General features: G+C 45.9%; 3 protein-coding genes across 11 annotated transcripts in view; 1 reads left to right on the top strand and 2 right to left on the bottom strand.

Annotated features, from left to right (window-relative positions):
- LOC132461553 (ryanodine receptor 1-like) overlaps nucleotides 1-5,698 on the bottom strand; it is a 66,495-nt gene extending 60,797 nt beyond the window's left edge. For 4 of the 8 annotated variants that reach the window (XM_060056720.1, XM_060056723.1, XM_060056721.1 and 1 more), the window contains exons 1-4: nucleotides 5,407-5,698; nucleotides 1,251-1,370; nucleotides 1,062-1,160; nucleotides 157-177 (exon numbers count right to left, since the gene is read on the bottom strand). In XM_060056720.1, the coding sequence (XP_059912703.1) occupies nucleotides 157-177; nucleotides 1,062-1,160; nucleotides 1,251-1,370; nucleotides 5,407-5,451 (285 nt within the window). In that variant the 5' untranslated portion in view covers nucleotides 5,452-5,698. The remainder of the gene's footprint in view (nucleotides 1-156; nucleotides 178-1,061; nucleotides 1,161-1,250; nucleotides 1,371-5,406) is intronic. The other 4 variants (XM_060056725.1, XM_060056726.1, XM_060056727.1 and 1 more) reach the window with 1 other exon arrangement.
- Nucleotides 5,699-7,674: 1,976 nt separating this feature from the next.
- Nucleotides 7,675-22,015, top strand: nfrkb (nuclear factor related to kappaB binding protein). 2 transcript variants are annotated; one of them, XM_060056718.1, is made up of 27 exons: nucleotides 7,675-7,993; nucleotides 8,216-8,353; nucleotides 8,452-8,653; nucleotides 8,786-8,913; nucleotides 9,289-9,463; nucleotides 10,121-10,219; nucleotides 10,319-10,392; nucleotides 10,487-10,571; nucleotides 10,890-11,088; nucleotides 11,502-11,613; nucleotides 11,715-11,841; nucleotides 12,044-12,121; nucleotides 12,968-13,044; nucleotides 13,181-13,227; nucleotides 13,325-13,388; nucleotides 13,864-14,038; nucleotides 14,435-14,541; nucleotides 14,845-14,968; nucleotides 15,316-15,395; nucleotides 15,605-15,786; nucleotides 16,201-16,483; nucleotides 16,676-16,855; nucleotides 18,207-18,555; nucleotides 18,957-19,363; nucleotides 20,001-20,107; nucleotides 20,798-20,933; nucleotides 21,632-22,015. In XM_060056718.1, the coding sequence occupies exons 2-27, from the start codon at nucleotides 8,228-8,230 to the stop codon at nucleotides 21,770-21,772; spliced, it is 3,864 nt and encodes a 1,287-aa protein (XP_059912701.1). In that variant the 5' UTR covers nucleotides 7,675-7,993; nucleotides 8,216-8,227; the 3' UTR covers nucleotides 21,773-22,015. The 2 variants fall into 2 exon arrangements, with proteins under 2 accessions (XP_059912701.1, XP_059912700.1); XM_060056717.1 differs by having other exon boundaries at nucleotides 7,677-7,993; nucleotides 15,602-15,786.
- A 50-nt stretch (nucleotides 22,016-22,065) lies between these two features.
- tmem45b (transmembrane protein 45B) lies at nucleotides 22,066-27,087 on the bottom strand. The gene is given in 7 exon segments (XM_060056719.1): nucleotides 22,066-22,545; nucleotides 23,142-23,284; nucleotides 24,180-24,364; nucleotides 24,699-24,902; nucleotides 25,329-25,448; nucleotides 25,451-25,582; nucleotides 26,937-27,087. Coding segments are annotated over 6 exon segments (843 nt in total). The 5' UTR covers nucleotides 25,536-25,582; nucleotides 26,937-27,087; the 3' UTR covers nucleotides 22,066-22,439.
- Nucleotides 27,088-27,578: the final 491 nt, after the last annotated feature.

Below are 27,578 nucleotides of genomic sequence, written 5' to 3'. Positions count from 1 at the left end.
ACATACAAATATATATGAATATATATTTTCATGGAAAATATATCTGAGGAGTAAATGCATTAAAAGAGAGGTTAAGGTGGTCGACGACGATGACTCTGAGGTTGGGCGGATGTGAGTTTGAGTCTGGGTTTTTGAGGAAAGAATGGTCAGACATACCCATTTGTCCAAATCAACTGCCTAGGGGAGGAGGGGGTGTGGGGTCAAAAGAGAACAAAGTGAACTTCAGTTGCTACATGCTACACATACGCGTAATAGCACTACCCAGAGTACTATACTCCAAAGCACTGTATAGTACTATGAAGTAAACTACAGAACTACAACGCACTGTATAGTACTATACAGTACTGTAAAGAACTACAAAGCACTGTATAGTACTATACAGAACTACGAAGGACTGTATAGTACTTTAAACTACTATAAAGAACTACAAAGGACTGTATAGTACTATAAAGTACTACAAAGAACTACCAAGCACTGTATAGTACTATAAAGTACTACAAAGAACTACCAAGCACTGTATAGTACTATAAAGTACTACAAAGAACTACAAAGAACTGTATAGTACAATGCAGTACTATAAAAAACTACAAAGCACTGTATACTACTATACAGTACAATAAAGAACTACAAAGCACCAGATAGCAACATTAAGTACTTTACAGAAGTACAAAGCAGGGTACAGTAATGACACTATCACGTGTTAAACCACTGGTGGTTTAGCATTACATTCATAGAAACAGCCTCCATGTTTAGATGAACAACACACACCTATACTGGTACCATTCATTTCAAACCACGGAAACTTCAGCGTTAAATTCATAAAAACATTGTACATCTTCAGATGCAAAGAGCAGTTTCACTTCATTCATTTTTGGATGGATCATCGGTGGATTACCTCATCCAGAGGGACGTTGCACAGCGCCTCTTGTAGCGCCCGTAGGTACCATACATTTCAAACCACGGTAACTTTTGCGTTAAATTCATACAAACATTGTACGCATTCAGATGTAAAGAGCAGTTTGACTTCATTCGTTTTTTTCGGTGGATTATCGGTGGATTACCTCATCCAGAGAAGTGTTGGACAGCATCTCCTGCAGTGCCCGTACAGACAGCGACTGCTCCAATATGAAGCAGCAGATGGCCAAGTCTGGGGGAACATTCTAGAAAAAGAATTATCCCTGTTATAAAACAACACACCTATTGAGGACACAAGGGGACGCGGTGAGGTGACAGGATGGGACATGGTTCACCTGGGCATTGGAGGTGGTCTCCAGGAAACAGAGACGGTTTCCGAAGCCTTCGCATGACAAACACAACTTGATCTGCTCCTTTAGGATGGACGCGGTGCACTGCAACACTACCTGGTCGTCCTGCAGAGAGACATAAAGGGAGTCCGAGTGAGATGGTAGACATATAGACAGTATAGACACTGAATATTGAATGCCCTTTCACTGTGACAGAAAAACACAAAAGCACTGCAGATCCTTACGTAAGGATGATGTTCAGGAACAAATACGCCCATTGGTTCCTGTTCATAATTCCTGCACACACTAATAATAAGGCTAAACAAATTTACTCAGCTTGAGCTTTTCATTTATTTTTCATTTGTTTGATTTAATTCGTTTAGTCAAATATTTAATTTCGTCATAGATTTGATTTGATCATATCAACCGTTGAGGCTCATTAGGTTTATAGAGGGACGGGTGGGGATTTGTCTGACAAATCTTGATAATATCAACTCCTAGACGGTTCGGCCCTGACTTGAGAAAAGTCAAAGCCATTAGGAAAGCCGGCGAACAGGCACATCCTATGAATAGCTCCTAAGAAACAGCTGTTCTCCCTGCTTTTTTACCACGTCCCATTCTTAACCTTCACTTGTATTTTCTCCTTTGTGGACGTTCCAGTACCCTCTCTCTCTCTCTCTCTCTCTCTCTCTTTCTCTCTCTCTCTCTCTCTCTCTCCCTCTCTCTCTCTCTCTCTCTCTCTCTCTCTCTCTCTCTCTCTCTCTCTCTCTCTCTCTCTCTCTCCCTCTCTCTCTCTCTCTCTCTCTCTCTCTCTCTCTCTCTCTCTCTCTCTCTCTCTCTCTCTCTCTCTCTCTCTCTCTCTCTCCCTGCCAGTCTGGCTCTAGCTCGCCTGCCACTCCTCTCTCGCCCTCTATTTCAGGCCCAGCACCTGCCGCCGACACATTCTCCCCCGGAAAGCAGTGGACATGTGAGATCAGACTGCTCGGCCCAGGCGTCCACTGAACAGCTCTCACAACATCGCAGGGTGCCGCCTCCATTAGTCATCATCGTAATTCAACTGGTTTTGTCATCACTATTTTCCCACTGTTGTTTTAACGTGGCGGAATAAGTTACACGGGTTGTAAACCGGGTTAGCTTAATATTATTATTATGTGTACTTTTTTTCCTTCAAGAGTTGCTGGAATTAAGGATCAGGTAGTGTGAGACAGTGAATACAGAGATGTGTTTTTAAGGACCAGGTAGGATTGAGACAGTGAATACAGAGATGTGTTGTTAAGGAGCAGGTAGGGTTAGACAGTGACCACAGAGATGTGATGTTAAGGAGCAGGCTGGGGTAAGACAGTGAAAACAGAGATAGGGTCACTAAGGAGCAGATAGGGGTTAGACACTGAATACAGAGACAGGGCATTGAGGAACAGGTAGGGGTTAGACAGTGAATACAGAGACAGGTCATCAAGGCATGGGTAGGGATTAGACAGTGGATCCAGAGACAGGTCATTAAGGAGCAGGTAGGGGTTAGACAGTGAATACAGAGATATGTCATTAACGAACAGGTAGGGGATAGACAGTGAATACAGAGACAAGCCCTCGAGGCACAGGTAGGGGTTGGACAGTGAATACAGAGGTCGTTAAAGCTAGGGTAGGTAATTTCTTCTGGAAGCATTTTATTTGTCATATTTGTTTAATTTGTTTAATTCCAATCATGTCATGTGGCTCGACGATGGCCTGGATGTCTGTCTACTCACCTATGAGGCTACCTGCGCATGCACTCATTGTGCAAGACCAGAGTCTTCGCGGAGGCAAGCCAGACCTATTCCTAAAGCTAACAAGCTAGTTCTGTGTTTTGGGAGTAGATAAGAAGGGAGGTCTGGGGTGGGATTTATTCAGTTGGATACTTTCAAAATCTATCTCACACTGTTCTCAAAATCGCCCCCTCGCTCAAAGGAGCATGTAGGGGTTGGGCCTTTGATACAGATCAAGGCCAACAAAGAGAAGGATTAAGCCCATATTGTGAACTGTGTGCGAACCTCTCTGTGAGAAGATCCGGGAAGGTCTATGCCTCTAGTAAGCAGAGACGTACATGCCGCTTTTGCCAGTCCAGGACCTCATCTTTGCTGAGGTTTGTGTCAACTAGTGGCTGATCGGTGAAGCAGGGAACGGGCCTAGTGTTTGGTTTTGGTTTTCTACAGCCGGGCTAGATTAAAATGAATGTACCCTGCAAAATTGAAGCAATGTACTCTTGTGCTTTTTCCATGAGGTTATACTCCGTCTTGCGTTTCCAAATTTGCTTGACTGTTCAATTACATTTAGGGTCAGAAATGCAATGAGTCACCCCATGTGTGTACACGTTAACGTTAACGTGTACACATCCAACCAACCTCAGAGTCATCATCGTCAACCACCTTAACCTCTTTTCCAACTGTTAATGTATTTCCTCGTCCTCAGATTAAGACGTCTTGCTTAATAATGAATGCTAACAGGCAGGTTCTGATGGGTGTAAAACCCTCAATCTTTCAGATTGAACGCACAAGAAATAGACTATCCTACATTGTTTGGTATGAGCACAATTCTGTAGTGCAGCAGACAGATATCCATTTGGCCAGCATCTACTTTTGATGCATCAAGTTTAATTAGGAAAACCAACGGCAACTATATCAAGTCTAAATATGATTTACATGACTTCATCACTTTCACTAGGAGTCTCTCAATGCTGAATATTCACACAACTTGATTCAGGTTATTACTTTGTTAATGTACTTTTGGGAACAATGCGATTCCTCGTGATACAATGTGATAGTGAATTGTTATGCTATTGCTTCCTGAAACCCATTGACGCTTGATGATCTGTGGTGAACTAGCCCTACATCAAAGTGTCACCTGTGATACAAAACCAATGAAAGAATTATCCAAGGCCAAGAGGCTGACTACTCTGTGGGCTAGACGATAAATGTTGTCTCACTCACCCCTAACAGGGCAGAATAGGGCTGCCCGTATGGACTGAAGCAGGTGGAGAAAGGAACAAGTCTATGAAGTCGATAATCCTCACGCTGTAAATATAGAAACTCTAAGCTGAGCGAAGGATGTACTGTATGGTCTATCGAGAGCTGATGTCATGCCTTTCAGACCATTAACATTGTGATTATCAGTGAGCATTTTGAAAAAGTTCCATTAAATGAAATTCTTGTGGTAATAATAATGATCACTGTTACATTAATTTTATTTGTGACATATTTGGCTCTTAATGGCTGTCAACCGTTTGTTAAGAGGTGACAGACCAAACAATTACTAGAGAGTCAAAGCCTTCTCCCTGCCCCTGTTTGTTTACCAGAGCGCTATCAAACAGGTGCCAGCCACTGATGCAGCTAAAACTAGCTATTATTAGCTAAAATCTCACACCACTTAAAAATAAAACCTGACCCAACTTGCTAGGAGTTGGCGTTTGTACAATTAGACTTGAAGATCTGCAGTATATTAAATGTAGAAAGCTAAAATTAGATCATAGTTCATTTTTAAGGTTATGAAAAGCAATCTATTTAGCCTTATTGCCACAAAATAATGTTGGGTACAATTAAGGATTTGTGTCTGTGTTCTGTCACTACTTCTGTGGCCTATTTAAAAATCTCTTGCTTTGAAGCAGTGATGCCATACCTCACATCCCGATCACATCTCCAATCTCAATCTTGGTATCAGAAGGGAGGTTTAGGTTTATACCATCACTGCCAACATCATAATGACACTCCAATTTCTGCTATGGATTACAAAACAGCCTTGCTAATGGGAAGCTCACCTGGGGGGAATGAGCCTACTTCCAACGGAATTTGGTTAAGCAAAAACGGAGGTTAAGAAATAGTGCAAAAGAGTTTTAGAGCGTAATAGCGTAAATGTTGGGCTTGGTGCAACAGCTTTAATGCTACAGGGATGACACAATGACATATCGAGTAGCATGGGATGGAAAATAGAGTACAATGCCAACAAATTGGCAGCAGGGTTTCCCATTAATGTGTAAGACTGTGGTGGCCCACCCTCTCGCTTATTCCAAAAAGTTTGGGGGGCCACTACGGAAAGGCTCAACCATTTTACTATCAACATTAAATACATTGCATGAGCGGTTCATCAGTAGACAACCTTTCAAAATAGATGCCATTAACATTGTGGGACTTACCGTGCGCAGAAACTGAATTTCTTCCTCTTCAGCCGCTTCAGCCATCCCTTCAAGACATAAGAGAGCTGACCTACAGAGAAATAGAAAATAAAGTCACCAGTTGATACTCAGCCAGCCACCCTCTGCCTTGTCCCTGTACTGGTGTGTGCGTTTGTGTGTGTGTGTGTGTGTGTGTGTGTGTGTGTGTGTGTGTGTGTGTGTGTGTGTGTGTGTGTGTGTGTGTGTGTGTGTGTGTGTGTGTGTGTGTGTGTGTGTGGGGGGGGGGGTGTGCCTGTGTGTGTGTGAAGGGGGTGGGGGGTGGTGGGGGGGCAGGAATGAAGGGACAATATTGGCATGGAACTCATGAAGGTCAGTTGATCCAGGGTGAGAGAGAGACAGAGAGAGAGAACGAGAGAGAGAGAGAGAGAGAGAGAGAGAGAGAGAGAGAGAGAGAGAGAGAGAGAGAGAGAGAGAGAGAGAGAGAGAGAGAGAGAGAGAGAGAGAGAGAGAGAGATTGACAGGTAACTCATGTTCATTGTAGAATCAAATAAGGGGTGGTGTCAAGTCACAGTCATAAACGTTGAGGGCTGAGGGGCTCTGGGGCGCTTGTGAGACAACACATTTCAAATGGTTGTGCGACAATGTGATTTATGTCCAGTTTTAGAGACATTTATTACAGTTTCATTGTGAAAGTATAATATATTCAGCTGAAAATATTTAATGTTTAGAGAATGAACATTCATTTTTCCCAATTTGATTCCAATGTTAGCAGTTGAATAAGCTAATTTACTAATACATACATAATTGAGTTAAAATGCAATAGAAAGGCGTCAACATGTTCAAAGAACGAAATGGGTCAAACGTAAATAAGTTGGTAAAAATCTATAGCTAGTTAGAATAAGAATATTTACGCATTAATGAATTTATGAAAAGGGGGGCGATGGAGAGAGACCAGTGCTGCTGTTGGCCTACCTTACTTGCTAGAGACAGGTAAGGAGGAAGCGTTTAGGTGTTAATTCACCATCCTTCAGCTGAATTCACATGTTCGATTACGTGTTTCTTTCGACTGCATTGATCAGTTTCCAGTTTTCCTGTCAAAGTCAAGCCAAGTTTACGTTAATATACACGCAAACTATTGCCAGCAATATTTTGACGACCATACTGCCCATTTTGGGTCGGTTCATCCAGCCTGCAAAATGCAAAATGGACTGCATTTACACAGCGCTTTTCTAAACATTCAAACGGCTTTCCAATATTGCCTCACATTCAGCCATTTCAGACACACATTCACCCACCGACGGCGGCGTCAGCCATGCAGGGTGACAGCCCGCTTGTCAGGAGCAGTTAGGGTTAGGCGTCTTAGGTGCACTCACACTAGGCAATCTGGCCGTGGCCGTGTGGCCGTCGCAACTGTGGCCTGGCCACGGTAGGCTCTTGTACATACGTCATCACATCGTAACACGTCATCACCAAGCGTCCACTGCATGGACCATAATAAATTCTGCCGCCAGTCAGAGTTTTAACAACAATGGACAACAACACAGAGAACACTCCAACAGTTGAACCGCCTGACGCCATGTTTACCGTTTAATGGGAAAGAAGGCTTGTCGCCTTTATTATGTCCGTGGTCGTCGCATGGACTATACGTCATCCAGCTCAGGTTGCGTAGCCGTGCATGTGCGCGTGTCGGCTTATTAGCATCTGTACCGTAGCGGCCCGTACCGTAGCAGCACACCTCTCCCAATTGGCCAAATTGGCCTGGCCTGGCCAGACTGGCCACACTGGCAGATTTGAGCACGGTTAGGTGTGAAAACGGCCACGGCCAGATGGCCTAGTGTGAGTGCATCCTCAGGGTGCACTCACACCTCGGTACTCAACTAGGAGGAGTCGGGATAGAACTGTATAGCTCCATGCAGGGCCGTGGCACCAAATCCTGGGCCCTGTATACAAGAGGTACTGATGGGCCCCCAGAGAACAATTGTTGACGGAGGGGGGGGGGGGGGGGGGGGGGGGAGGTAGAGAACAATTGTTGAAGGGGGGGGGGGGGATACGTGTGGCCGTGTGCGACTCCTAACACTATGGGCTGGTGGATAATTCAAAAGAAATAAAAAACTTTTCTTTTTTCTTTTTTTTTATTGCCATGGGCCCCCCCTCTGCCTTGGGCCCCCCCAGGACTGCCTCACTTTCCCCCGCAGTCCGTCGGCCCTGGCTCGATGGGATAGAACCAGCAACCTTCAGTTACCAGCCAACCCGCTCTACCTCCTGAGCCACATGCCGCCAACAGAACGACCACAGCACTGAATGCAGTGTGCACTGCCCAAGCTGACCCATAGGGGCGGTAGAGCCTCACTACACTGTGTTTATCATTGAAGAAGAAGACAGTGGTATGGCGGAGAATCCGTTCCTCGAAATGTTCTGTGTGCACTACTAAGATCATTGGCAGAAAAATGTTTTAAGCGTCAGTCGTTTCGCTTATTCCACGTTTGATTGTGAATGCACATTTATGTAACATTCAGCCTAATATGTTGTTGAGGTTCAATAAGAAAACGCCGCGACTCTGAGCCTATTCTAGCCTCTTTACTGTGGAAGGTTTTTCTGCACGGATCATGTAAGTATGCCAAGCTAAACATTTATGCAATCTTGGCTCTTCTTTATTTAGTAAGTTTACTTTTTAATTATACAGCGTTTGGGGTTATTAAGTTAACAGGGTGAAACGTAGATGATCGGTAGCTTGGAGAGCACTTGGATCAGATCTGGTTTGCCTTACGTGGTGACTTGGTCATTTGTCCCTGTTTAATGCATGAGCAACTTTCTGTCTTCCGTCACCCAGCGAAAGGGCAGCATGGACGACCTTGCACACATACTGACAGACCCACTTGGTACAAGGGAAGAAAGTAACGGGCAAATCACAGAGGAGTGTATGCTTGGAAACTGTCGGGTGAGCCTACCCGAGGATCTGCTTGAGGACGTGAGTTACTCGTCATCTAATTGCTTTGTAGAGCTTGTGAGCCACTGAAATGTTGATATATTCTAAATGTATACGATTGTACACTGTGTTCCCTGCAGCCTGACGTATTCTTCTCCGTGATGAGTGAGAGCACATGGACTGACGTGCTGTCAGACTCCCAGAGGCACCACCTGCGTCAGTTTCTGCCGCAGTTCCCAGGGAATAACGTCGCTGTGCAGGACAGTGCCGTCAGTAATCTTTTCAACAACCAAAGCTTTAATTTTGGAAATCCCCTTCATCTCGCTCAGAGATTATTCAGAGGTGCGGCCTATTTAATATAATATAATGATCTCACTTGCCAAGTCTCACATAAACATACACACCGTTCTATATTACTATTTGTTATGGGAGTGTTTATTAATTGTGTTATTTTTCTTGTATCATTTAAACCAGATGGCTACTTTAATCCTGAGGTGGTGAAGTACAGGCAGCTGTGTGCTAAGTCTCAGAGAAAGAGGCGTCTGTACTCTCTACAGCAGTACTACCACAGACTACTGAAGCAGATCCTTGTTTCCAGGAAGGTAAACGACCGCCAACACTTGTTCAAAGTGACAAGTGCTGTGTGCACCAAAGTGGTACAAAATTGTACTACTGTGGAATTGGGATCTATCTTTTTAAAGACTATAGTCGCCATTTGCAGAGTGCTACTATTTTTTTTTTTCTACTTTAAGATTACACTTGATATTAAGAAGCTTTTACTATTGCCTAATTTTACTATGAAGTACTAACTATCTATGACCTTATGTTTGGCAGTTTACGTTGTTTCTGTTGTTACCCATATGAATTGTTATGCTGCTGGAAAAATTATAGTATTAATATTGGTTGTTGTTGTTGTGTTTGCGACATGTGAATGCTGAACAGCGTCCTCTGTTTTTGTGTTTTCCGTTGCGCGGCAGGATCTCCTGGAGCTAGCCGTGCACAGCGGGCTGGACGTGCCACAGAAGCGGCCCCTGAACCCCAGGGGCCAGCTGGAGCCGCAGGAGCCCAGGATCCGAAGGAGAGTGGGCCGCATCCTGAGGGAGGTGAAGGCCGAGTGCGGGGACAGCAACGCCTCCTCTGACGACGACGGAGGTGAGTGGTCTCCTCCGTCAAGTCTTTGTTCGTCTCCTTCAGGAGAAATCAAATCTGTTATGTTGAAAGTGGGGTTGAAGATGACATGCAGCTGAAACGGGTTCTTGATTGTACCTTGGTTTTATGCAAGATTAGATTCAACTAAACAATACTTAAATATTAATTGATTGCACAGTACCTTTCCTTTATAAGATAGACCCTTGATATTTAAAACCTATTTAGAGAGAGAGGGCGGGAGAGGGAGAGAGAGAGACACACACATTTAAATTTTGTGTGAATGGTTTGTGTATACTTTGCATATTGCTATATTACTTCTTATATATCATGCATATGTCATTTATAGCATTTCCAGTACAACAAAACGATCGAACCAGATCATGAAAGGTTGTGGAAAGCTATTCAGCCTTTGTTTTAGAGGACATAAGATGTCATGGTAAAGTGTGCCTGTTTCAACAATCATGAACAAGGCTGACAAAGGGAAACTTTAAATAAAGGTTTTCAGATTGAATGCCATTATTTTGACAGTATTTAACTCTCCTGCCGCTCTTTATATGGCAATGCATCACTGTAAGTTACTTTGTATAGGAACGTCAACAAAATTGGTAAAAAAAAAAGTGTTCAAATCTGAAGTAGTGTTATGGTGCCTTGTTTTTTCAGAGTCATGGCCTCCAGCGCCTCAGTCGCCCTCGTCTCCCACCACCAGCCTCCCCCTCCGCGTCCTGCCCAGCCTCTCCACCCAGGACATGAAGACCGCCGGTCAGTGATGCCTCACCCTCGAGTCGGAATCAAAACTCGACCATGTGTCTTTCTTCCTCAAACGCATGTATTTATAGAGGGTTTCCTTGTTGTTGACAGAAAAACCCGAGCTAGGCGTGCAGGATTTGAAGAGCATGCTCCAGAACCACAGAGAGAAGAGGAAGAGGCATCCGGTAAGTAGCGCTAGACAACAAGTCGGCCGACGTATGTTCATCTTTAATATGCAGACCCCCTCATTCCTCATGTTCTACGACCTTATTCCCCCAGGACCACCCTGACCTCGTCACCTCTGACATCCACTTGGGGAACATGCTCTCCAGGGTCAACATAGGTCGGAAGGGCTCCTCTGTGGGTAAGTAAACAATAACAACTCTATATTTATATTTAGGGACTCGGCATACGCTTTATACAAAGCAAACTCGGAAGTGAGGCGACCAAGTTATATTTCCAGTTACAGACACAAAAATAAAAGTTATAGTGCTGCCTGCATAACCTACTGTAGTTGTTTCTACAACAACAACCGGGCAGAGTACCGATTTAGAATCGGAGCACCGATTTCTTGGTACTGGAAGCATGACACAGTAGTTACAGCATCAAACACATGTTAACAACACACTTTGATGTTGGAGGGAAAATTTTCAACCTCGTCGTGTTGCTCTGCCCCTCCCAGCTCTGTTTGACCTCGCTTTGCCCAAGAAGAAGATCAAAGAGGAGAGGAGGAAGAAGAGGTTGAGGACGACAGTGAAGCTGGAGGCTGAGGACCCGTGTGAGGCCCTCATGACTTCCGATGCCGCGGCTCTATCGGCCAATCACGTCCCCTCTCTCCCTGACACGCCCACCCCACCGCCACTGGCCAACGTCAAGGAGGAGTGAGCTGCCTGCCTTTACTCTGATGTTCTATACAGTATTATGTTTTATGTTATATTATGTCTTATATTTACAAGCATTATCGGTTGTATACACAGTGCTGTATAGTTAATTAATACAGTGTAACATAGACACGAATTTGACACGCACACACACACGCACACGCACACACACAGCAATAGTTAGAAAATATGAAATAATATATGCAGCATTATATTGACTATGATAATTTACTGCAGCATTGAAATTCTTTTTGAACATTGGCCTACTTAATAAATTCAGAATTCAGTGAATAAATCACAATTATAGGAATATACTCTATACACATATAGTGTTTCTAACGCCACTGCTTTTTCATCATTGAATAAGAGAACAACACAGCAAATGTAGGAGGTAACAAGTTGTTGTGCTCCAGGGTCATTGAGGAGTGCCAGAGCAGCCCAGCGGTGGTGGAGGAGATCTCCATCAGCTTCTTCAACCTGCTGGAGTCTATCATGAAGACAGAGAGTCTCTCCAGTACCTCTCTGGTAGGGGGCAGGGCCCGACACCCAGATATGCACCTGCAATGTAAATGCTTACGTTTTAGTGTTTTCTGTACCTTTTTTTTTTTTTCTTATTTTATTTCCAGCTCGAGGAGAAGGTTCAAACATGGCAGTTGTCTCCCGCCACCTCCCTCAACCCCTGGTTTTCCTTTGCTTCCTGTTGGTCGGAGTTAGTACTTCCTGCCCTGCAGTTCCTCGCTGGAGAAGCCAAAGGTCGGCCTGTTCTGTACCCTCTTTCACTCTCCTACCCCTGTAGATTATCCTATTAACCGCAATGCATTTCACCCTCGACATGCAACCATTTAACCCCTGGTGGCGGTGGCTCATGGCAGCTTTAGCTTCTTAATGTCACGAGCTAGCTGCCGCTCCTGGCTCCATGTGTTTGATTATTTCCCCCCTGCTGGTTGTATCCCAGATGGCATGATGACGCTGCCCACCGGCTTCTCTCCCTACGTGGAGTTCGGGGATCAGTCCCAGCAGTGGAGGTGGATCGGTAGGCTGGCTGTTTGTTTGTTTGTTTGTTTGTTTGTTTGTTTGTTTGTTTGTTTGTTTGTTTGTTTGTTTGTTTGTTTGTTTGTAGCACTGCTTCGTAACCGTTGTGTACAGTGAGTGTTGGGAGAGGACTTTGACCCTCAAGAACCTCACCACCTCAGATTATAAAAAATAGGTCAATACACAAGCAGTGGTTCAGCAGAGAGTTCCAGTGCTCCGTTTTTACACAATTATTATTGTCTATGGCCAGTGGAAACTGTATAAAGAAATACTCAGCAACACTGCTTACGGTCCCAGTGTGTTTATTTAGCAACAAAGAAAAACATGTTCCCGTAAGAATCGTGATTCTTATCTTCTGTAATTCTGACACAGAAGAAACACAACTTTTTCACGACGTCCAAAAATATATTTATAAATTAATAAATAAATGCCTGTGTGGTGTTTGCATAATTGCAATCAGTTGATTAGAATGATCAGTTGATCAGTGATAACCGTAGGATACAACACCCTAATAATATGTCCTAATGCTATATTAACTGAACAATATTTTTATTATTTATTTATTAGTATATTATCCATATAATTTTTTCTATGATGGTAAATTGATCTATTTCAAGGATTAAATCCCACATACACCTGCAGTACCCTTACGTACCACCAGTGGTACTCGTAGCACAGGTTGAAAAACACTGACCTCAAAGACCTTCCTATTGCACTTTCTCTTATTGCAATTTTGTTCCCAGCTTGTGGTTGTAAATGGTTGTTGTTATTTCTCCCTTGTTGATGTTTGATCAGTTGACGGGCAAAAAAATCGGTGTAATCTTATCGAACGATCCTGTGTTTTTAGGGCCCAGTCTAGACGCAGAGAAGGACCTCAGTGCGTTGTGTCAGCTGTGGATCGATTCCAAGGACCTGGTGGTCAAGGTACCATACTCAACATTTGCCATGGAGCCTCTATTGGAGACATCAATGGGAATATTAAATATAAAAAAAAAACTGCTTTCCTATGACTTTCCCCATAAGTATTATTCAATAAGAGCGTCTCTTGTTTCTTTCACAGATGGAGCATGAAGACCTATCGGAGATAACCTCCCCCGTGCCTAGGGTGTACGTGTCCTAGGTTACAGCAACACTCATATTCAATACAGTCCTATGTTTCAAAGAGCATGAGCAGTGACGTGCGTCTTGTCTTCCCGTGTCCCAGCAGCTGGACGGACTACGTGGTGCGCCCCAGCACGGGAGATGAGAGACACGTCTTCCAGATCCAGGTTGGGAATGTCGGATTTACATTTTACATTAAGACGTTTAGCATACCGGTACTCCTTTATCCAAAGCGACTCACAAGTGAGGCTGAACAACCAAAGCAGTCAGAGTGACTACCAAATTTCAACGGGAGTTTCTAAAAATAAAAAGAACAGTTGGGCAGAGTTACAACAGAGGTTTCTACTAACGGAAAATGTGAATAATGATACACAATCGAAATTCAACTCGACTGCTCAAACAGAGTGTCCCAGACGGCTGAAGAAATGTTCTCTGAAGAACAGCGTCACGATCACGTCATTGGATCAATGGAGTCCTGACCAGTTGACCTTCTTGGGTTAAGAGATCCTCCTTCCTGGCCTCAACCAAATATAAGGGCCTCTTTTAGACAGGACTATCCATGTGGAACTTGGTCTAATACGTTGGCTTTTTAATTAAATTGACCTAAATGGAGGATCACAATAACGACTGTTGTCCCTGCAGGAACAACAGCGCTACGACCAGCCACACAAGGCCTTCACCTTCCGGATGCATGGCTTCGAGTCGGTGGTGGGGCCCGTCAAAGGGGTCTTCGACAAGGAGATGTCCCTGAACAAGGCCCGGGAGCACACCCTGCTACGATCCGACCGGCCTGCCTACGTCACCATCCTGTCCCTGGGTAAGATAGGATAGTGGAGTGGATAAGGTGCTGCCTTCCCACTGTCACCACTAATCTCTGCCCACGGTTTTTTATATAATATTTTTGTTGAATCTCATCTCATGTGTTTTGGAAAAGTGGAATTTCATTCATGAATCAATCCTGTTCAATCGACACATCTTTTGGTCCAGGCATCCTTACCATCGCTGACCGATATAACTTCCAGGTCCATGTTGGTGTTCTGTACAAACGGATTCCAATTGCCATCTAAGAAACTCACAATTTGGACTAGATTCTCTTTTGTTTTTGTTTTCATATTTAGGCAAGTGCTTCAAGTGCTGTCTATGAAAAACAACCAGCTTGCTCCGTTTATGTCTTTCTGTATTTCTGGATATGCTCCTCTCCTGTTGTCCCCAGTGCGAGACGCAGCGGCCAGGCTTCCTAACGGAGAGGGGACCCGGGCGGAGATCTGTGAGCTCCTGAAGGACTCCCAGTTCCTAGCCCCTGATGTCACCAGCGCCCAGGTCAGAACCACTTTGCCGTGTGTGTGTGATTTGTATTTGTATCAGCCGATAAGAGGAAGGCAATCACGGAAATAGTTGCACAGGAAGGTAAACAGCAGGATACTTCCGCTCTGTATTCTATAAGCTTTGGATGAAAGTGTTAGCTGAATGACTAAATAGTAATTATTTAACATCACATACACACACTCACTATTTTAGAGTGGATTCCAGTGTGAAAAGCACGATATAAATGCAGTGAGTTATAATGAATAATTATCATAGAAATATATAATAATCAAATTCGTTTTCTCTGACATTTTGTAGGTGAACACGGTGGTGAGTGGGGCGCTGGACCGGCTGCACTACGAGAAAGACCCGTGTGTGAAGTACGACATCGGACGCAAGCTGTGGATCTACCTGCACCGCGACCGCAGCCAGGAGGAGTTTGGTGAGACGCATCAGAATAGGATCAGATACGATGTGCTGGTATTAATCCCGGATTGGAAGTTGCGCCGTCGCAGCAAAAGTACTGATGGTACTATGAGTTGAAAACATGTAGGAGTAGGACAAAGGTTAATGCATAATGTCAACAACAGCCGTGTCATTAGTGGTTATCAACTGGCTATGTCTATTACTCATTATTGACTTGAATTGTGTGGGTCATCATCAAATATTCCCAGACAATATGTTTTTAGGGAAAACTATTTGCCTATGTAAGTTGACATAGGCCGGGCAGGCCAACACCATTTAGTCTTCCAGCACCTGTTTCCCTGATTTCTCTCTTCTGTGCTCCAGAGCGTATTCACCAGGCCCAAGCCGCCGCAGCCAAAGCCAGGAAAGCTCTTCAGCAGAAACCCAAACCCGCCCCTAAACCGGTGAGCACCAGAGCCTCCATAAGGCTGCGGTTTAGTCTGCATGCTTTGTGATTCACACGCTAGATTGAGGAAATCCGGTCGTACCACTTTCCCGTATCTTGTATTGTTTATGTTTGGTCTGTAGCCCTGGTGGTGGTGTGTGTTCTTCCTCACCGAGGCGTGAACATGGTGTCACATGACATAACAAAGTGATGATGATGTTGCAGAAGTCTGGGAGCAAAGAGCCTGGCGGTAAGATCCAAGGCTCCCTGGAGGGCGGCCTGGAGTCCAGTCCCATGTCCCCCATCCCCGCCACCCCCAGCACCCCCGCCACCCCCAAATCTCCCCTGCCCTCCACAGTGGGCACCCCCACCAAGACGGGGCTCCCGGACATGGTGAAGAGCAGCCCAGGGTCGGTGGAACAATAAAATACTCCTTATATAATAAATGAATAATCGATGTTATGATTTGGTTTCTCAAATGTTTCTCGTTTTCTTTTCAAGTGCCTAAAAAACATAGGATTGTACTGCAATGATGTCACAGCAATGCTATTGTCCGCTCTAGTTATGCTAGTTATGATATGTGTTGCCGGTAGGCCACAGTCTGCTACAGCTATCCTATGTTGGTATACACTCCAAGCGATCTATAATACAGTTCTGCTGCAGTTATACTTCAGCTACGGTACATTGTCTCAGTGTCGGCGATAGCTAGCTCTAAGAGCTGTGCCACTGTTATGCTACAGCTTTGCTTCCGCTACGCCCAAGTGGCGGGTGGCAGCACTCCTCCTCACCCCCCTCACCCGCTGTGTCCCCCCCCCCTCCTCCAGGGTGCTGCTGGTGGCCCCTCCCTCCATGCCCCAACTGGGCTCCCTGCTGCCCAGCAGCCAGGCTGCCTCCGCGGCCGCCCAGCAGCCGCCCTCCTCCTCCTCCCTCTCCGCCTCCCACCAGCACGCCGCCCGGCTGGTCAGCCACCTGGGGGCCGGGGCCCTGCCCCAGGTCCGCATGGTGTCGGCCCAGCCCGCCGTCGGGGGCCCGCAGGCCGCCCTGCTGCACCAGACCGCCCACCAGATCAGGGTGCCCGTCTCCCTGGGAACCAAGTGCCTCTCGCAGGTACGCCCCCTCAACGACGAGGGTGTCTGTTTCGCTCGGTGAGCGCGGGGGTCTCCGGTGGAAAGGGTGGGCGACGCCGGGCACAAAGGTCCCCTCCGTCCCGCCCCGCCCCGTCTCCGTGGCCACTGAAGGGTGCGTCTCCTCGTGACTCGACGGCACCGTCGCTGATGCTAGGTAACGCGTGTCTTGCAGACGGTGGTGTCCCTGCCGCTACGGAGCCAGGCGGGCGGCAGCCCCGTGCAGGTTCCCACCGCGCTGTCGGTGTCGGCCCTGGCTGTGGCCAAGCCCCGGCCCGGGACCCCCGGGAGCCCGGCCAAGACCCTGGTCACCCCCGCCCTCCTGCAGGGCATGGCCGGCCAGAGCATCAAACAGGTGCCCACCCCCCCCCCCCCCCCCCCCCCCATGTGTACACAACAGACCGGGGTAGAAGAGGAGGCCCATGAAGAGAGCCGCCAGTGGGGGAAGGTCTTCATGTTTCACCCATGAAATCAGAGGTCCTTGTACTGAACCACATGATATCACTATAGGAATATGTCATTTGAATTACCTCTCCTTGAGAAGCCAATAACAAATGATCTAATCATTAGCATTACAATGGAGAACATAGTGTTTGGTTGTTCATATAAGTCCTAATGATAATGTTGACATCCATTAGTGCAATAATGAAGTCGTACTGCTACACTGCTATCAAGCTGATAGAGTGCTGTGCTGTGCTCTGCTTTTAACTCTCAAATAAGCGCACTGGTGCACGTGGGTCTCTGCTACTCGTTAACGCAGTTGTCGAGCCAGTGCCTGGATATTATTTTTCCATCAGGAAAAAATTCCCTTTTTTTTAGGTTGTGAGGGAATATGCCCCAAGGTAACTTTGGTCTTTCTCCTTTCCTCTTCGGTTTTTATTGTCTTTTTGCATTGGGATTTAAATCCCCTCAGCATCTCTCCTCACTGCATACCGTGTGTTTTTTCTAATGGTGTCCATTACCTTATGCTTTGAGAGACTGTCTAAAGCGGTGTTTAGGCTGTTCCTTGAGCCACCCGTAAGCCATTTGCAAGTGAAACCATTTGGCCACGTTTGATTATGCCGAGAGCCCACAGCTCTCTGCCTCTATCCTGCCCACACATTTCCTTCTGTGTGAATTTTGCTTGATTCTTTGAATATGTCCATTAGTGGGTTGAGCCACGAGCGTCCCAGAGAGAGGTCAACTCTCTCTAGATATCAGACTGGGAAGGCCGAGAGGGAATTAATATGCAGCGCAGTTGTCGCAGGTCGGAGTCAAACCCGGGTCACTACGTGGCGTAGCTGCTTGGTTGGCACACTGACGTGTAGATCCACATGCTGCCCAAGAGGGCTCTCCGTCGACCTCGTTCGATTTTCTCATGTATTTGAATGGAAATTGAAGCCTTTCTGGACGGGACTGTGAAGACCGACGGTAGAGTGTGTTGGAACCGACGGTCCAATGTAGCATCAGTCTCACAAATCCGGCGCGATTAACATTTCGCTTCGTATTTGTTCCGACCTATCGTGTCGCTGGAGGCAGGGAATCTGGCGGCGTGATTAGCTTAAAGCAAACACAAACCCAGCTGGCGCGTCACACTTCTTCCCGTTGGGAAGGTCGAGCCGAAACCTCAGAAGACCGTTCGACACTGGGGGCCGATCGGTTTGGTGCCTCAGTTCTCACGCATGTGTTTTGTCTGTGTTTGTCTGTGTGTCTGTTTGTGCCGACAGGTGTCCATCACCGGCCAGCTGGGCGTGAAGACGTCCGTGGGTGGCGGCGGGATCCCCCTCACGGCCACCAACCTGCGGATCCAGGGCAAGGACGTGCTGCGGCTGCCGCCCTCCTCCATCACCACCGACGCCAAGGGCCAGACGGTGCTGCGCATCACGCCCGACATGATGGCCACCCTGGCCAAGTCGCCCGTGGCCACCGTCAAGCTCTCCCCGGACTTCCTGGGCTCGGCCGGCCACGGCGGGGGGAAGAGCATCTCGGCCACGCTGCACGTGACCCCGCCCCACTCCTCCTCCTCCTCCTCCTCCACCACCCTCTCCAGCCTGGTGACGGAGGCCGGGAAAGCCGGTAGGATAACATATTCATCATCACGACTATCAACACAGGGGGAGGGGGGGGGGGGGGGGGGGGGGGGGGGGATAGTGTAGGGGCGAGGGGGTTTACTTCCCAGCTGAAAGGTACTTGGTTCAATCCCCGATGTCCACCTGTTGCCTCACACCTTAATCAAAATGGCTCTAGGCTGTAACTGCCCCTTAGTGGTCCATATCTGAATTCAGACCATCCAGGACATTCTCATGGAAGAATCTGCTAATAAATATAGATAATAAATAAAGCGAAGGTCACGTTCGTGTAAGCGACATCAGACCGCCTCCCCCAGGCGCTCCAAAGACAGGAGGGCCTCGGCTCTCAGGGGGGGGGGAACAAGGAGACGTTGACCCCCGGTAACCACGGAACAATGCTGTCTCAAGGTCTCAAGGCGGGCCACGCCTCCTCCTCGCTGCTGAAGGCGGGCGCGGCCGACACGGCCATCCGCCTGATGCCCACGCTGGCCGTCACCGTGGGCGACCAGAAGACCAGGACCTTCTCCACGCACGTGTCGTCGGCGTCCGGGGACTCGAAGGGCGCCGCCACCATCCGCATCATGCCCGGCCTGGGGGTCATCCCGCACAAGCAGGGCCAGACCATCACCATGACGACCATGGCCGGCAGCAAGCCGCTGACGGTGTCGGCCGGCCCCGGGACGGTGACCATGGCGGCGGCCGGTGCCCTCGGCGCCAAGGGGATCACGGTGTCCGCCTCGCCGCTCACCATCGGCACGGCGACCGGCACCGTGCGCCACGTGCCCGTCACGGCCACGGTGGTGACCACGCAGGCGGTGAGTTGGACGCGGTTTGGAAGAACTTAAACGATGGCATTAGGGGATGTGATGATGTTTGATTACATGCAGCTAAGCTGTTTGCACTTTGTTGGGTCACTATATGCAATGGGTGGATGCTGCCAATTAGGGCTGGGCGATTATTTTATTTTTTTAAATGTTATATAGAAAGGGCAGAACAGCTGGATACATATCTGTTCATCATTTTAGATTGGAACATTTTATTTTTGACCATTTTGTGTATTTTTTTTAAGGCGAAATTTCAAAGTTCTCAGTTACAAAAAAAGAATTTGGAGAGACATGCTGAATGTCAACATGTTTTTATACTCAAAAATAATCGTTTGAATAATCGTGATTTCAATGTTGACCAAAATAATTCTTGATTATGATTTTTCCCATAATCGAGCAGCCCTACTGCCAATGTCGTGTAAAGGGAGGCTGATCAGCTGTCTCTTGCTGTCCCCTTCCTAGCCTAGTAGTCCCGATTTTTAAATGCATATCCACGATGTTAATACACTCTGTCACTGATAGGGTGTGGTGGGGCCTTTAGAAGAGGCTGGGTGTATCTCCTGTGTCTGATAAGCTCATCATGCAGCTTGATACCCGACATAAGACCTGTCCACCTCCGCCCCCGCAGGGTAAGCTGCCCACCAGGATCACGGTGCCTCTGTCCGTCCTCAACCAGCCGCTGAAGACCAAGAGTGTGGTGACCTCGCCCATGGTGAAGGGGAGCCTCAACACCAGGTGAGCTCACAGGAGACGGGGAGCCCACCGCAGCTGAGCCCCTCCCTGTCCACGAGGCTCAGGCTTAGTCCACACACTCACCCAATCCCATTTCTACCCCTTAACCCTTCCCCTTACCCCTCTACCTTGTTTTGAAGCGGTAAGGGGTAAGGGGTAGAAATGGGATTGGGCCTCAGTGCATATTGAACAGCAGTGGCCATGAGCACATTGGGGCAAAGAGGTCAGCATTTCCCAAAAGTTTCACCTGTCCACACAAATGAGGAGCAACAAAGTTACAATCATCTCCAATCTCTGTTCTCGGTGACCTTAAGTGGTGTTTCTTTATGAATAAGAGGCAAAAGAATAAAGACAAATAAGAGTAAAAGGCCAAAAGGCCTCCGCCACTTAGCTACCGTTTAGAACCAAGATAGTCAAGATGAGAATGTTTTTTTTATACCCTAATAGACATAGGATTAAAGTTAATAAACAGGAAAAGTATACAGCTGAAATAAGCATGGCCTTTAATTCACATTTTGTGCTGAATTAAAGGCCAACTGAAGATCACCCCCCCCCCCCCTCACCATGCACATATTTAGATCCAAGATGGCCGCTAGGCGAATAGGTAAACGCAAATCCATAGATTCAGGCCTGGTTGTGTTGTGTGTGTGTGTGTGTGTCTGCATGTGTGCGTGCGCGTGGCCCCGTGTGTAGCCTCAGCAGCCTTGGGAGGAACATCATCCTGACCACCATGCCGGCAGGCACCAAGCTCATGGCCGGGAACAAGCCGGTCAGCTTCGTCACCGCCCAGCAGCTGCAGCAGCTGCAGCAGCAGGGTCAGGCCACGCAGGTGAGGCCGCCTCATGGGACCCGGGCGCACCAGGTCATTTGACTTGACTCACGTCATGTGACCTGGGCTCACCAGGGCATTTGACTTGACTCACGTCATGTGACCATGCTTATGTGGCTGGGTTATATGATGAACTGTGTTGAGCCGTTAAGAATTGTGGGACTTCTGTGCATGAAAGGTGCCATATGTAAATGTATTTGACTTGCGTACACAACGCATACACGGATTTGCATCATGTGACTAGATTGCACCATTTTTATACTTGAGGTGATCTTTGTGCTCGCAATAAATGTACCGGTAGGCTGATTATAGGCTATAAGTGAGTCTATATAATTCTACAATGGACCTTTGTGGCATTAACTAGAGAGTTTGTACCTACAAACCTTTGTTCAGCTAATGCTTTTAGCAACACATAAGCCACCTCATAACAGGTTTGTATGATTTCATGCTTATAAGATAGTTTGACAAAAAAAAGCTTGTGCTTATAAACTAATTAAGCAGTATATATTAGCTCGTGCTTATATGTGACCTATACACACAAGCTATATCAAAGGTTACAACTATTGAAGCTAGTTTATGAACCAAACCATGCTTACGCTGACCAGGTAGGTTAAAAAGACCACTCCCGCCTCGCTGTAGTGGCAGACCGACGTGATGCAGTAGGTGCTGCAGTCTAAACGTGTTCGACCCTCGTCCAGGTCCGGATCCAGACCGTTCAGACCCAGCAGCTCCAGCAGCACGTGGCGACGGGATCTCCCAAATCTGTGTCCACCGTGGTGGTCACCACCGCACCCTCGCTGAAATGTCCGCCGGACCCCTCGGCCGCCCCTCAACCATGAGCGCCCCCCCCCCCCATGGAGATCTTAATGAACACTTCAACAACCGAGTCCACTGGTTCATTTGTGTACATGTTCTGTGGGTTTTTCAAAGACCACTCCTTGGATAATTTATGTTCAACAACATTTAATACACTTACTCCGCTTTGGAAGAAATCTTACAATAAGGACAATAGACACTGTTAATATAATTGTTATCTTTGTTGTTATGTCTGTACAATGCTAATAAAAGGCTTTGCTTTGTGAGTCGGTGTATGTGCTTATCTGGAATAGGATTGTTTATCTCCAACATGAACTCCTTATCCAAGTAGTTTATTGTCAGATGTGCAGTTTGACATATTTTCAGGATTTCATAAGATATGGCAACATTAGACATAGTAATCAAACCATAAAAACATGAAAAAAGGTTTATGTTTTTAGGTCATTATATTGCCTAGCCGAGCTTTTGTCATTTATCATGTAACAGTGGCTTATAGTTTGTATTCAGTTCATGGTAATTCGTTCCAGTCTTACATTCATTAAGGTATTCGGTTGAACATTCATGTACAATTTCAACATGTACAATTTCATAACAGTAATTAATAATCACATTGAAAATATATATTACCTGTTTTAAATATATGATGGATACAAACACATTATTACTTCATAATGTATGTGCATGTGTAAGTTACTCTTCGTCCGTGTCGTCCAGCAGGGCCTTCTGTGAGGAGTTGGTTGTGTTCCTCATGCCCAGCTCCACGTTTCTGCTCTCTCCAGACACTCTTTTCACAATTCTGTTGAAACAAACAATTATTCTCCTGCATAATGAAAGGTATTAATAATTAGCTATTAGACAAACTACCAAATAAATAACTTAACCAAAGACTTTGAGATATTTCAATGCAGTTAATATTTAACATCAAAGTATTTTTTTCGAAGTCTCTTTGTGTGCTAATTCAAATATATATATATGTGTGTAAATATATATATGTGTGTATAGATACACAAACATTATTTATATAATATATTTACAGTATATTTAATATATCATGTATACAGTATATAATATAAATATATATATATTTATTGCCTGCAAAACATGAGCTTTGAACTTTTGTTTTGAAATACGAGGGCAATACGAGATAGCCGGTTTCACCTGTATCCTGACAGACAAAAATAAACGACACCTTTATAAAATACCCTTTGTAAATTTGTTAAACTCAACGTTTATATTTGCCAATGGTTCAAGTCTGTACGGTACCTGTTAAAAGCTAATTAAGGGTAGTAAACCCCCAAATCAATTATTTCCGTTGGCAACCTCAAGAGCTTTGTGAAGATTTCTGTTATCTTTGAGCCATTGACACTGTCATGTTTTGTCTGTGCTACTTACGAACAAACCAGAAGGGCTACAATGCTGATGATGAGCAGGGCCATGGCTATGTGCCAGCAGAAGCACATGGTGGTGAACATGACGTTGTTGTGCAACGTTAAATCCCACTCTGGTCCACTTAAAGGGAACAGCACACATCCAATCTGAAAACAAGGTAAAGGCATGGTTACGAATGAATAACCTGGGACAGGTGGGATTTAGCTTCAGACAGTATGTGCAGCTTGATGCTAATGTTTTAGTGCGACTGGATGTTGATTTTGGATCTTGAATGCATGAAGGTGATGAATCCTGAATAACCAGCCTAACCAGACCAGTATGTCAATGCCCATTGTTACAGTTACCACATGTCAGCTGCTGTTGAGCCTCTATGCACAAAAAGTATCACTCAAAGTACACCAAAAAAACACTTGCTTATTTTACAACAGATTGCAAGGTAATGATAATTAAAAGATGTTGAGTTGTATTTAAGGGGCCGCTATTGGACCTCGCTGTGTGATGCTGATCGGACCTCTACAAGCCACTTCAAATCTAATCTTTTATGACATCACCAATTGGACTTTTGACTATGTCACTACAGGGTTACCGTTCCAGTGGGATAAATTTACCCTGTAGTGACATTCTAGGCTAAGTGACCATGCAGGGTAAATCTACACCTTTGTGACATCACAAGTTGACCCATTGACCCTATTGCAACACTATAGGCTAGGAAGTGACTATATGGTAAATCTACGCTAAATGGACTAATTAGGGTAAATCGACCCTATGGCTACATCCCAAAGGGGGAGTGTCCTCATCACAAGTAGGAGTGTCCTCATGCCGAGAGGGAGTGTCCTCATCGCAAGGGGGAGTGGCCTCATCACAAGGGGGAGTGTCCTCATCCTGAGCGGGAGTGTCCTCATCCTGAGCGGGAGTGTCCTCATCACAAGGGGGAGTGGCCTCATCACAAGGGGAGTGGCCTCATCACAAGGGGGAGTGGCCTCATCACAAGGGCGAGTGTCTTCATTACAAGTAGGGTGTGTCTACATGTGCTTCCGGTACCTGGTAGAACCAGGATCCCTGCAGGAAGAAGAGGCAGGCCAGGGACAGCTCCAGGATGATGTTGTCCCTGAGGAACACCTGCAGCATGGCGTTGGCCGAGCCCACGAACACGGGCACCAGCAGCAGCGTGTGCACGTGGGCGTCCAGGAGGGGCCGGCTGTGCAGGTGATAGTAGAACAGGAACCCTGAACGGACGCGGGGGAGACAGGACGTCAGGGATACCCCAAGAGCTTTGACTCAACTGTGGATCTACTGTGTGTTTTTTTTGCCATTTGTAATACTGTACTATACTGTACATTAAAGTACAGTATGTACTGTATACTGCTATACTGTACTCTACTCTAGAGCAATGCACCATAATATTGCATGGTATACTATATATCCTACTATACTACACTGTACTTGAAGATATTAAACCATAATATACTGTACTATAATATATTGTACGGTACAACCGTACTATTCAGTGCTACCTCCACAGTTTACTATAATGTCATACTATACAACCATACACCGTACCTTCGACAAACAGTGCCAGAGAGATGGACATCCGATCTATGCCGAGGGGCATGGACTTAATCAAGCTGGTGACGTTGGCGAAGCCGGCGATGCCAAAGAACAGGTACATGGTGCTGTGCTGCCAGTTCATCAGCTTCACCCAGGCCCCGCCGCTGTAGAGCCGCGCGTGGGGCCCGTCCACCACAAACTGCTCCACCATGATACCTGCAGCCCGGGGGGGATACACCACGGGGAGAGGGGAGTCAGGGTGGGGGGGGAGAGAGTGTGAGGAGGAGGACGGAGCTATACGAGCACTTTAGACTGGCTTTTGGCCCGCTTGTAGGTCTTAACAATTCTAGAATATTCTTATATTTGTTCATGTTTTTGCTTCTCACATAGTTTTAATTTCATTAACATCTGCCCATAATATCAATACCCCAGCCAGTGTATAGGGATTCGCAGCACGTTAGTTAAATTGTGGATACAAATCCTTGTGGTCTTGTGGTTGTTTTAAACAAGACCTTTATTAAAAGGTTATCAGATATCTATGGCTTCAAACGTTTACGGTGACCCCAACGTAAATTAGGTGACCCCCAAGTGGGGTCCCGACCGACAGGTTTGGAAACACTTTAGGTTAAGAGACCAACTAACCGACAAATGCAGCAAACATCATGAATCCCCCCTCGACATATTCCATCTTCCTGAGGAAGGCGGGCGCCTCGGGCCGCCCGGCGGTCTTGGGCCGCCCGGCGGTCTTGCCCTTCCTCCAGTGTGGTGTAGCGTGTGTTTGACGGCCAGCCACAGGCCGTACAGCAGGAAGAAGGTGCCCGGAATGGCATGTCCTCCAAAGTTGGCCATCTTTTACATAGGCCTGAAAAGACGTCACACCAACCCCCCCGGAGACCCTGGGATGGAAGAGGAAACCATGGTTAATTTCATAATTCACACAAGATACTTAATTATATTAGACAGCTTCATCTCTAAAAAAAAAAACGACCTCGCCTCTCGGGAGCGAGGAGAACTTCAGTTTTCAGTTAATTACAATTAACTCTTTAGGTTATTCTGAGTTAGGTTAAAATACAGTTTGAATGATCTCCACCACAGAGGACAGTCTGGCAATCAAAAAAAGCATCTGTTCTAAAATTGGAATGACTTTTCACATGTAGGCAATAACCAGCCAGGGTGAGCACTCCCAGCCTGGGTCGTGAACGCTGATAAGGCTGCCTTGGACGGGGACAGGGACTTGGAGTTTGAACCGCCTAAGGTTGGGTCCATTATGCAGTTCAAGTCCCTACCATATAGGAAAAAGATTAGGCAATAGAGAGGTGAATATGTTAATACCCCCCCCCCCAGGGACCCTGTTTGGGAGCGTACACAACGAGCAGAACGGGGGTGGGATGCTAAGAGCCAGAGCATCTTTAAGCTTGATTTCCTCAGGAATACATTGCTTAAGGTCTATATTAATCAAATAACATGTTCAAGGCCTGCAGATGATCCACCAGCCTTCCAAACAAAAGGCTGCATTCATTCATTCCCCAGCCCTCAATTCATTATGGGAGGATGACAAACCTTAACAATGTTTAATTCTGAGTCATCTGGTGTCTTTTAGACGGTGCTGTGTCATTCCGTACACACTGACAAGCTGCTACTTCCTTGTTTGTGTTGGAAACAAACAATTTATTCAAATTGAGTAGGATAGGATTTTCAAAACTCAATAAGTATAGAGAGATTTATTTGTTTCTTATAGACACCTAGAAGTATGCATAAATTGTTGATACATTTACAACATTAATAAATAATAATAATTAATGATTAAGTAAAATAAGATTGCATATTTCATAATTTGGTTTATTTAATGGTTTTCTTCCTTGTGGTGTCCCTTACCGTACTTACTGAATAGGTTGTCAGACAAGTTTTTCTGGATTAATCCCTGGTTACATGGTGCTCAGGGTTACATTGTGTGATTAATTGTCAGCTTTATTTAGAAATGTTCTCACATTTCTAAATAAGACAGCTTTTAGTGTGTTGGTTTCTGTTTTGGTTAAGTTATGTTTTTTTGATAAATAAATTAGAAATGATATGCAGGAAAATTGAAAAAACTCTCTGTTCTGTTATATTTGCCCCTTAGATGTATACGTTTATTATATCTGTATTTAATCATAAAATCTATCACTGTCATCCCATCTCATCCATAAAACAAAAAGTCCTATTTACATCTTGGAAATTTTGATAATGGCACAAAATAAATACATACACTACCTTTTCCTTTTGCTGCTGTATCCTGATTGGTATGGTATTGTCTCTTACAATCCTGGCAGGTGAACGCGTGTATCAGGACTAGTCAGTTTTACCAGTGCAGCACGCTTGTTGAACGCTCAGGCGACATCATCCCATAGCCCCGCCCCTCATTTACATTGCTGTTCTGCGACACTTGAGGTCTTGCGAGAAACTTCAGTCTTGCGAGAAACTTGCGAGAACAGTCAATCAAACAAGGGCGGCTCTACCTGTGCACATTAAGTTGAATGCATTTAAATATGAATACAATAATTTACATATGGAGCATATCTGATACAAAAAAACTGGTTCTCGATGGTTTCAAGTGAAAGAACCAGTGATGTCATGTTTATTTCGCAAACATGAGATCTTCAGTGGATAGGAGTTAATGTATACCTTAAAATGGGCAGTATGTTGATTGAAGGGAGAGAGAGAGAGAGAGAGAGAGAGAGAGAGAGAGAGAGAGAGAGAGAGAGAGGAGAGAGAGAGAGAGAGAGAGAGAGAGACTGAGACAGAGAGAGAGAGAGAGAGAGAGAGAGAGAGAGAGAGAGAGAGACAGAGAGAGAGAGAGAGAGAGAGAGAGACAGAGAGACAGAGACAGAGAGACAGAGAGAGAGAGAGACAGAG

The sequence above is a fragment of the Gadus macrocephalus genome, chromosome 7 (assembly GCF_031168955.1).
Source record: "Gadus macrocephalus chromosome 7, ASM3116895v1".
NCBI lineage: Eukaryota > Metazoa > Chordata > Actinopteri > Gadiformes > Gadidae > Gadus > Gadus macrocephalus.
Note: the sequence above shows the minus strand (reverse complement) of the source record. Positions and strands in the feature narration are given on the sequence as shown.